Source organism: Gigantopelta aegis, chromosome 11 (genome assembly GCF_016097555.1).
Source record: "Gigantopelta aegis isolate Gae_Host chromosome 11, Gae_host_genome, whole genome shotgun sequence".
In the NCBI taxonomy this organism is placed as follows: Eukaryota; Metazoa; Mollusca; class Gastropoda; order Neomphalida; family Peltospiridae; genus Gigantopelta; species Gigantopelta aegis.
This window is the reverse complement of record NC_054709.1, coordinates 18,997,465-19,009,312: the sequence shown is the minus strand read 5'-3', so window position 1 is coordinate 19,009,312 and position 11,848 is coordinate 18,997,465. Positions and strand designations below refer to the sequence as shown.

At 37.5% G+C, this 11,848-nt stretch overlaps 1 protein-coding gene across 1 annotated transcript in view; it reads right to left on the bottom strand.

Annotated features, from left to right (window-relative positions):
- Nucleotides 1-11,848, bottom strand: part of LOC121385072 (fibrillin-2-like) — a 67,803-nt gene that overhangs the window by 30,053 nt on the left and 25,902 nt on the right. The window contains exons 17-23 of the mRNA XM_041515607.1: nucleotides 11,063-11,188; nucleotides 9,150-9,266; nucleotides 6,320-6,574; nucleotides 5,214-5,324; nucleotides 4,557-4,682; nucleotides 1,808-1,939; nucleotides 683-817 (exon numbers count right to left, since the gene is read on the bottom strand). Coding sequence (XP_041371541.1) covers nucleotides 683-817; nucleotides 1,808-1,939; nucleotides 4,557-4,682; nucleotides 5,214-5,324; nucleotides 6,320-6,574; nucleotides 9,150-9,266; nucleotides 11,063-11,188 — 1,002 coding nt within the window. The remainder of the gene's footprint in view (nucleotides 1-682; nucleotides 818-1,807; nucleotides 1,940-4,556; nucleotides 4,683-5,213; nucleotides 5,325-6,319; nucleotides 6,575-9,149; nucleotides 9,267-11,062; nucleotides 11,189-11,848) is intronic.

Here is an 11,848-nt window from a genome sequence, read left to right as displayed (position 1 = left end):
TACTACTACTACCACTACCACTACCACTACCACTACTACTACTACTACTACTACTACAACTATCAATACTACTACTACTACTACTACTACCACTACCACTACCACTACCAATATTGCTACTACTAACTACTACTACCACTACCACTACCAATACTGCTACTACTACCACTACCACTACCAATACTGCTACTACTACTACTACTACTACTACTACTACCACTACCACTACCAATACCAATACTACTACTACTACTTCTACCACTACCAATACTGCTACTACTACTACTACTACCACTACCACTACCAATACTGCTACTACTACTACTACCACTACCACTACCAATACTACTGCTGCTGCTGCTACTACTACCACTACTAATACTTCGACTAGAACTACTACTACTACTACTACCAGTACTACTAATACTAATACTAATACCACTACCAAACCAATACTGCTACTACTACTACGACTACTATGACTACTACTACGATTACTACTACTACTACTACTACTAATACTAATAATAATAATAATATTATTATTATTATTATTATTATTAATAGCAATGCAATATACTTGTTTCAAATAGATACTCTTTGTTTTGCCAAAAATGTTGCTTTTCTGTAATAACTGGAAAGAAGGAGAATCAATGTGTTACAATAATCTATGTATTCGTACCTTTACAGGTGAGATGATCATTTTCCAGCTTGTATCCAGTGGGACAAGAACAGTCATACCCAGCGTCCTTGTTGATGCACGTGTGACTGCACTTCTCTTTCAATGATTCGTCCGTGGTAGTGCACTCGTCGATATCTGTGGACAACATAAACACATGCATGAAAACAATAACATACACCTTTTGTTAATTAAAGAACAAACAACTGTTACGTGTATCAGTATAGGTTTAAAACATAACCCTGTTTGGGTTTTTTTATTTTGGTTTTAGCATTACTCAGTTCTTCTTGACAGGACCCGAATATAAAATACAATAGCGCAATTAAAAAACCCCAAACGACAACAAACAAACAAAACAAAATAAAAATAGACAGAACAATACCGGCCTCGGTGGCGCAGTGGTTAAGCCATCGTACTACAGGCTGGTTAGTACAGGGTTCGCAGCCCGGTACCGGCTCCAACACAGAGCGAGTTCTTAAGGGCTCAATGGGTAGGTGTAAGGCCACTACACCCTCTTCTCTCTCACACATGTTCAATCCACTAATAGTGAAGTAGGCGTGATTTCAAGAGACAAACCAACTTGTCTATGTAAAGCAGCCAACGGCCTAAACAACCCAGTTGGTAAATGCTTTAAGAGATTTGATTATATATATAGTACTAAAGTTCCTGATTATTTGAGCATTTTGGACCCTAAGACCTGGGTCTGGGTCTGGGGCTGGCGAGTGTGACAAAAACGTCATGTCTGGTGTATTTTGACGTCTGGGCCTGTAACTGTTACGTGTTTTCAATATAATATATTAATATGTTTATATCTTTACTTCTGTAAACATCAACAATAAGTATGAGATATCCACATTGATTAATATATACCTTTTCTGTTGGTTATTAAGGAAAAAATAATGAGTAAGGTGGTGTAAAATATATAGCACATGTTCTGTGACATCTGTTGCCAGATCTGTAGTTGACGTCATCACAGAGGAGGTGTGTGTTGTCACATTCGATTCAATGTGTTTCATTTTGAACTGGCACCATACTCGCCAGATCCAGACCCAGACCCAGACCCCATGTGTTTTGGGCCTTAGTCTTACAACATAAAATACAAATGACATGATAGATTAATGAATTTACCCAGACATGTCTGGCTGTCTGACGCCAGTCTGTATCCCGTATTGCAGAAACAGAACGCCTCTTCCGAGTCTTCTTTAACTGAACAACCCTGACTACAGTTGAGATTCCCGTAAGACTGACACACGTCTTTCACTGAAACAAAAGAGCATATTTCCTTAATCCAATGAAATCAAAATAAAATAAAATGCTATATCCTCGCTGTTAAAACAGCTGTAAGGAACCTGGGTGGGGGGAACAATGCATTTACATACAAAATAAGTGTACGAGACAGGGAGCAGAGGGAGGGGACAACTGCCCCACCACCCACCTAGTGCAGGAGAAAAACATAAAATTTGTGAAAAAATGATAGAGATATAAGTGCAAAATGCTAACCATAGACCTTTTTACCATGTGTTTCCATCATTCTACCCTCAATCCATGTACAACTGCGTTGTTATTCGATTGCAACCCTATATAGCTGGGGGCGGGATGTAGCCCAGTGGTAAAGCGTTCGCTTGATGCGCGGTCAGTCTAGGATCGATCCCCGTCGGTGGACCCATCGGTCCAGCCAATGCTCCACAACTGGTGTAACAAAGGCTGTGGTATGTACTATCCTGTCTGTGGGATGGCGCATAAAAAGATCCCTTGCTGCTAATTCAAACGAGTAGCCCATGAAGTGGCAACAGCGGGTTTCCTCTCTCAATATCTGTGTGGTCCTAATCATATGACTGACGCCATATAACCGTAAATAAAAATGTGTCAAGTGCGTCGTTAAATAAAACATTTCCTTCCTTCCTTCCCTATATAGCTGTGTAGTAAGCTCGTAATGCTAATATGAATAAATGTTGTTATATCCAGATTCGGACATTTTCGTTTAATTCGTGCAAAACCAGCCTGTTCCCCTACAACAATGAGAGCCGTACGCCTATGGGTTACAATACGGAATCTGAATTTACACTTGAATTCTCCGTTGTTTCTTTTGGATCATGTAATACTTTCTATTCTTAGTCACGGTTTTAAAAATATGGTCAATGACTTTACTAAAATAGATGTAGTTGGAAAATGTCATACATATTTTAACAATAAATGTTGTATGTCAAAAGAAATACTCGTCATTGAGTCATTATATGCTATATGGATAACTTAGTAGACTGCCCATTTCAAGCTGAATAACACAGTGAAATATTGTCTGAAAAATATCTGATAATTTCAGTAATCATGTATACTTTTTTTTATCTGACTTACAAAACAATGGTTATGAATGGTTGAAATATATCAAAATGTGTTATCGTCAACTCACTCTGATCTTAAATAACATCAAAGAATATCTGACCATTTTTCTTTTCTTCTTTATTGGTTGTTTGCTTTTTTATTTTCTCTGTTTTTATTTTTCCACATTTTATTATTTTATGCCAAACTAGAACACTTTAGTTTCTAATTTCCCCAAATCTCTCTGCTCAATTAAAAATTAATTAATTAAGCAATATATTAAATTATAAAATCATCGGGTTCTGTCAACAAAACAATTATCAATACCTATTACAAAACCGATATTAAGTAACCATGAATTGAACCGATATTAAGTAACCATGAATTGAACCGATATTAAGTAACCATGAATTGAACCGATATTAAGTAACCATGAATTGAACCGATATTAAGTAACCATGAATTGAACCGATATTAAGTAACCATGAATTACTGATTGGAGAGTGGGGAAGGAAAGGGGGGACATTTTATTGTAATCAAAACGATTTATTTGGTGAAAATCGATATGTTTGTTGTTTGTATATTCTTAACAGATATCCGTAAGAAATATATCAAGTTAAAATAAGTGAGGCCAATTAGTTCAGGAACTGTTCAGTAGTTAAAGTTTGTCTATGCTCAGACAAAATATCTAAACAAAACTATTTATTAAATTTGAAAGAAGTGGCTGTAAAACAATATACCCCATATGTTTACCACTATTACTAATGTCACTGAGAAACAATTCCTTTTCATCATGTCATGTATTTGGCTAATAAATTGTTTGTTCATTTGTTCATTTAACCAACAAACCATTCTGTCAAAGCAACAATGACCCAATCAATCAAATCCAGCAATCAAATGAACAAATGAAAAGTAAATTAATAATAAGTAAAGTTTGTTTTATTTAACGACGCCACTAGAGCACATTGATTTTTTATCTTATCATCGGCTATTGGACGTCAAACATATGGTCATTCTGACACTGTTTTTTTTAGAGGAAACCCGCTGTCGCCACATAGGCTACTCTTTTACGACAGGCCGTAAGGGATCTTTTATTTGCGCTTCCCACAGGCAGGAAAGCACAAACCATGGCCTTTGTTGAACCAGTTATGGAACACTGGTCGGTGCAAGTGGTTTACACCCACCCATTGAGCCTTGCGGATCACTCACTCAGGGTTTGGAGTCGGTATCTAGATTAAAAATCCCATGCCTCGACTGGGATCCGAACCCAGTACCTACCAGCCTGTAGACCGATGGCCCAACCACGACGCCACCGAGGCCGGTAGTAAATTAATAAGACGATCTCATCAGAATGACAAGACCATCAGTATTTATAAAACCATATCTCTGCATGACTACTGCCATAAATCATTGTCAACTGTTTCGCTATTAAGACTGTCACTTCAGAGGGTGATACGTATATCATGCCTGTCTCATCTGAGAGAGGATAGCTACTGCTGATACTTGGCAGACAAACCTAGAGCGGTACAAGATATAGCTCTGCAAAAAATGTAAAACTAACCCTTTTCACACATTCTTCGATCAGCCTTGAGGGTGTATCCAAACATGCAGTCACAGTTGTAGCTGCCCACGACGTTGACACAACGCTGTTCACAGTCGTGTTGGTCGGCTGCACATTCATCCACGTCTGGTAAAATACAGAACACAAATTATAATGTTTTTGTTGTTTTGTTTTTTATTATTATTTAATAAAAATTTTGTTTAAACAATTAAAATAATCATATAATATATATATTAAAGTAATGTTAACATGATAATACAACAGCACTATGTGTGTAACATAAACATTCTTAAACATTATAACATTCTTAATTATGACAGAATCTTATACATCAATGCAAATATATAGTTCTGTTCTTTTGTCTAGTCTTGTTTCAACAAACCTGATAAACATTCGGACAAAACTCGTAGATGTTTTATGTTTATGTTTATTAAACCATATTCAGTTGTATTTTGGTTTTGAATTGATATTGTTGGCTGCCACAAAATCATGTTTAAAGTTGTTCGACTGTGATTATAGTACAGTGAATGCTGGATTTCAGAGACAAATCACTAATACAGTGCTTGCATATGTAAAACACAGAGCAGGCCCTATGTCCATGATTATAACATATTAAGGAAAATGTAAAATGTTGGCGCAATTACATTAAACACCTACCTGTGCAGTTATCTCCCTTGAAACCAGGTCGACAAGAGCAGGAATATGACCCAGGTACGTTAGTACATATCTGAACACATTTGTTAGCATCGGTTTCACACTCGTTAATGTCTGAAAACATACACATAGTATTAGTATTGGGAATCAGTTGGAATCAGTTGATCATCGATCATAGGTTATTAATAGTTTCACCCAAATAATCAACTTTCGATGACACAATCGGTTGGAATTATATCAACTTATAAATAAGGATTTTAATTATAACATTCATGTACCGGTTGTTTTAACTGGGATAAACTAAAGTCTATCCCGAGTACTCTGGCGATAAGAGAGATATTTGGACAGTTATAATGTTCTCTAACCGTCAGAGACCAATCTACATTAATTCTGCACATTCAATGACTAGCAAACGGTAGTCAAAGATTCCCACTTTAATACCTATGTTTGAAGTTAAATACCTTTACACCGATCCTTTTCGAGCTCCCTAATAAATAAAAAATTCACATATTAATCACTAATACACACACTACAGGAAGAAATCCGACAGCATCCGTTTCATTAACGTCAAATACGTAGTTGTTCACGGGTTTCTTCCTGTAGTGTGTATTAGTGATTAATATGTGATTTGTTTTATAAAGGAACTCGTAGATGATCGATGTACAGGCATTTAACGTCAAACATAGGTTTGTTGTTGCATTAGAGGGATTTTTTACTACCGTTTGGTAATTTCATTAATTGTTTTTTTTAAGTGAATTCGAGGATAAATAAAACAACTGGTTACTGTCTTAATATATCGACTGTATCCTTCTCAAGTTGAAAGGCGAATGTCACGCAGTGCCTCGCAGCATTTGCCATTCTATCCATCGCAGGCTAAAGCCGGTATCTTAAGACAGTACCCAGTTATTTGTACTGGTTCCGAAGTAACCTATAGTCTCTAAATCCCCCGTTGAAAACAAAAACAAAAACAAAATACAAACACAGAAAACACTAAAATATCAAACTACAAAAGCTCACACTTCCTTAAAAGTTAAACAAAAACTTACGAACTCACACGAACAAAACAAAATAAACAATTTGTTTTAAAAGTACAATATACCAAAACCTACCCGCACACGTGTTGTTTTCTAGTTTGGTGTATCCTGTAGGACAGTTACAAACGTAAGATCCATCTGTATCCTCACACAACATACCGTCCCCGCAGATGTTGGGGTTCTCCTGACATTCGTTGATGTTGACGTCACACTTCGTCCCCCGCCACCCGTCATTACAGACACAGCCAGAACGACTGTCACAGCGGCTTGCCCTGTCACCGCAGTCACACATGGAGTCGCAGTTAGCACCATATGTCAGCTCAGGGCAATCTGGAATGTCAAGTGTATGAAAACGTATTGTCATAGTGCAACATCTACAGCTATATTCAAATGCAGTTGATATATTTATAGTCCTTCTCACAGGGAACACTTTATATATATATATATATATATATATATATACAATTTCCTACTAGTTATTTATTTTTGAGCCGATTGTTTTCTAAACTGCACACAAAAATAGCAAAACAAAATATTATTTCCAAAATACTTTTACTTTTCTTCTTAAGTCAAACTGAAATGATTTATAAAAAAACACTTTTCGTAGGAGGATGGGACGGACTATAGTTGTGCACGTACCATTCAATTAATGGTTATTCTGCCACCTGCCATTTATGCAATAACTTAGTCTTGAGTCAATGCGTGGGTAGCAATCAGACCAATTAGTGTGAAAGTAAATTACAGCAATCAAGGATGTTAATTGTTGCCACCAGTTTAACATCTCACCACTATAAACCATAGAAATTACGTGTCAACAAATACACGTGTCTTTAATATATATATATAAAACATGTTTTCTAGACATGAAAGAGAGACCCTTGAGGTCGCAGTGTCAACTTTATCGGGAGACCTGTGTGTCATACACCCAAGAGCTGAGACCTATATTATTTGTATTACCACGTTACACGCCAACTTGTGACTTGTGTTATTCATTTAACGACACAGCAAAACGACACAGCAAAACCTACACTGTGTTAATATGTATACTGGACAGAAAAGGAAACGCCAATAATTTAATATTTTTCCTTTATACATTTAAATAGTAGACTGTCAAAATGCGTCTAAAATTGGATTCAAATTGAACAATCATATATTAAAAAGAAATGTAATTTAATGTTTATGTTTCTTTTCTTATATAATATTTAAAGATGCAGTGTCCACTCATGTTACTGAGTCACGATTGACTCACGTAAATGCACACAGGTATAGTTCTAATATACTGGTATTGGTTTCGTGTGCTGGTTTTTACAAGCTACTGTCAACTGCCTTATTACAACGTATGTGTTTTCACGTTTAATGCATGGTACATATTGTAGATGATCTGTTCGAAATAATTAATAAGTGTGCGCCCTATATGGCAATTTTAAACATTTATAACAAAATAGCCAGTTTTGTTTCCTTACTGACAGGTAAATGAGTATGACCACTGTTTTATATTCCACCAAATGCCATGGTATGTGCTGTCCTGTCTCTGCTAAGGTACATAGAAACATCCCTTGCTGTTAATGGAAAACCAAGTGTGGCAGATTTCCACTTAAGACTACATATCACAATCGACATACTACTGCTGATAATTAAATAAACAAACATGTTCTAGTGATGTTGTTAAACAAATCAAGCTTTAGCTCTTCTATACGCGTTCCATTCCCAGTCTGGAGCTCCACGCGGTAAGACGTGTTTGTTTCGCTTGTGCACACTGCACGTGCTTTCGTGTGCTCGACTTGGGGGTCCTTCATTTCGTTGTTTTTGTCAGCGAAATGAAGTTTTTTTACTGGGATGTATGCGGCCATTGGAACTGATTGAACGCTGGAACGCTTCTCGTTTCGACAGCCTGCACCACCAGGTTGGATTCTTTTTTAGCGAGATTCCTTGCCTCTACGTCATTTCTCCGTCTGACTGTCGACTTGGTTTTTTTCGTGACTTGTATGACGGCCATTCTGCAGAACGCCACGGTTGTTCGCATTGAGTCTCTACATGTCCGAGCCTGTCCTAGCAACACTGGAAGATTGACCGCCCGACTCTAAGAAGAAATAGGAAGCGGGGTCGGCCCCTACTACTCTTTTTCTAGACTTTACTTTGTTTTATTGTGATACCATCTCGTATCCTCCGGAGTCGGGCCCGTCCGCACCACTATACCAACCCATGACGACTGGACTATAGCCTAGTCTGATACTCTCTCGTTCAGACGGATCCGGCTTCTCAAGATCTGTATTTCAGCACAGCACTACACCTTCAACGTCTATCGACTGTCAATCTAGGGGTTTTCTTGACGGGATGTAACCCATCTCGTCCCTTTAAGCTGTGCACCCAAACGGCCTTAACGAGGCCACTCGCGTGGACATATCGATCGGACTTTAAACTTTTAGATCTGCGTTCAGAATTTTATGTCGAAATTACTTTTTTTTAAATATTATTAAATAGTCCGATCCTCTCTTCTTTCTCTTATTTAATTTTGGACTGTCCTTCTAAAATGCTCCAAATTATATAAATATTCGGCCGAGCAGTCAATTCTTTTTCATTTTTTGCTTGTAACCTTTTTATTTTTTTTATTTAATCTATTAACTTCTTTACTAATTGCTATTTTCAAAATTCTGCCCATTTTCACCCCCCACCCCCCTCCATCCCGAGTCAGGCCACCGATCTTATCGGAGGTCGGACTCGGGATGGGCGTGTTCGAAACCCTTGTGGTATATGGGCACGTTACACTAGTTATCATGATCATAAACTCGTTCTTTGCAAATGAGTATTTTCGCCACACTATCATGCAGGCCTACAAACTCGTCAAATTCGCGTCGTCTGTCAGCTGTTTACTGAATTAGTATGGCGTAATAAACACAATACGTACCCTGGCATGAACGTTTGTCATCAGCCAGTTGGAATCCATCAAAACAGGAGCAAGTAAAACTTCCATCAGTGTCAGTACATTTCTGAGTGCATATGTTCAGCTGGCATTCGTCGATATCTGGAATAATTTTTTTAAATCCTTCTTGCTAACATACATGCAGAGGCATTTAACACATTGTATTTTTAAATCCTTCTTGTTAACATACATGCAGAGGCATTTATCACATTGTATTTGTAATGTAATTATGTGTTTATAGTCAATTAAGGTTCAAGCATGATGTCCTGGGCCCACGACTCGTCTACCCTAGCTGTGTGTGCAGGATAGGTGCTAGTGGTTAGCTGGGAGCGGTACGTTAGAGAGAAGTCGGTGTCCTGGCCTTTGAGCAGTTAAAACTCACCTTGATGGAAGCTGCTTCTGGTGTGCGAACCCAGTACCTACAAGCATTATGTCTGATGGCTTCACCACCACACCACCGAGGTCGGCAAATAGCATTACACGAACAGCCACAACTTACATGCAAGTCGTTGTTTTGTTGTTGTTGTTTTGTTTGGGGTTTTTTTTTTTTTTTTAAAGATTTATTGCCCCCAGAGTCGTTGTTAGAGCTACGGACTGCGGTGTGCAGGTGGAAAGCAAACATTGTTGAAGCTGTGTACTACTTTCATTTTCTTAAACATGAATATATCTGCCTCGTTGGTGTTATAGTTAAGCCATCGAACGTAAGGCTGGTAGGTAATGGGTTCGCAACCCCCGTACTGACTCCCACACACCTTTCTCTCACAAACCACGAACAACTAACCACTAAGCACTAAGCACTAACATAGACATGCAGCCCATACAGCTGATGTATGTATGTTTGTAATAAATGGAAATGGAAATAAATTGAAATGAAAAACATAAACATGCTGGTTGTTAGACCTTGAATACATATAGTACCCAATAATTGAAGTTACTCACCGAACGTATTAAAGTGGCTGTTTTGTGGTACCACCAGATGACACCACTAGAGCACATTCATTTCATCGGCTATTGGATGTCAAATATTTTGCATTTCTGACACATGGTCGTCAAAGAAAACCCGCTACATGTGGGACCAGATGAAAACAAATTGTCATAGTATCGTAACAAATCTGACTCGGACTATATCCGTGAGTCACGTGTATTAAAATCACCAAAGCACCTTTGGTTAAATAGCAGTTGGCCAACTAAATAGCATAAAAATATAACATTAAATTCACTAACTTGTCCTCAAAGTGTCCGTCATTCAGCCAGCTACACAGTCAACAAATATCACTAGTTATCAGTGGTTCTATATATTATTTTGAAAAACAACCATTAAACCACTTATATTTATCTATCGTCGTTCATTTGTAGATAACGTTCGATATTTAACATATATTGAACTTGACGTTTGAATACTAGCTCATCGACTAAACAGAACACTATTTAACTAGTTTTAGGAAATCATATAAATTGGCACATGTATAATTCTATAGCATATTGGCGTCAATTGAAAAACCAATAAAAATAAACCCCCCCCCCCCAACCCCCCCCCAAGAAAAAACCCAAACCCACACACAAAAAAAACAAACAACCACGACAACAACAAAACAACAAACAATAACAACAAAACACAACAAAACAAAAACAACAACAAAGCAACACAACAACAACAACACAACCCCCAAAATATATTCACACACGCCGCCCGTTTTCAGTTTCAAAATGGCCACAATCAAAAACAATTTACGTTGAAAATCATAGTGTAGGTGTTAGCGAAAGAAGACCATGGTTCATATCTAGTAATGCATACAACTACATCCATGCTTCAAATAGTAGGTTAACTGCCATACTGCTTGGTTCTAACGATAGACAGTAATAACGATGCACAAAAACATTTTGATATTTCCGCTTACTTTGACAGCTGACATTATCAGCCTTTAGTTCATATCCATTTGCACAGATACAGACGAAAGAACCTGTTTCGTTAGAGCAGGAATAGGAACAGTTACCCCCTGTCTTCACTTCACAGTCAGAAAGTGCTGAAAGTAGATAGTTAGAAAATATATCAAAGCTTTGATGCTAGTGCAAACACATACATAACACACACGCACACACAATTAAAACATTCATACTTCATGCAGGCATGCACAAGGATACAGCAGCAGGCACATACATGCATACATACATGCATGCATACATACATTCTATTTTAAGAATGACTCGATAGCCGATAAGATATCGTGGGAAGTTTGCAAGGTGCGGGCGATTCGGTGCTATAGGATCGAGACCACACAAAGGCATAATACAACTTGCGAGACCAGAACGGATTTAATTATCCCCTGCCACAGTGCGGTTAATAATATATATATATATATATATTTAATATATACCCATACTGCCACAGTGCACATACACATACACATACACACACACACACACACAGATATATATATATATATATATATATATATATATATATATATATGCATGCATGCACACGCACGCACGCATATACACATACAATATACAAATCTATGTTTGAATACTAGCTCATCGATTAAGCAGAACACTATTTAACTATTTTCGTGCATGGTCGCAGATTCACATAAACACAAATACACATACATGCTCAGAAATATACAAAAATTGCACAGACACAAATACAGACGGATGCAGGCATATGAACGAAAGTAAACGAC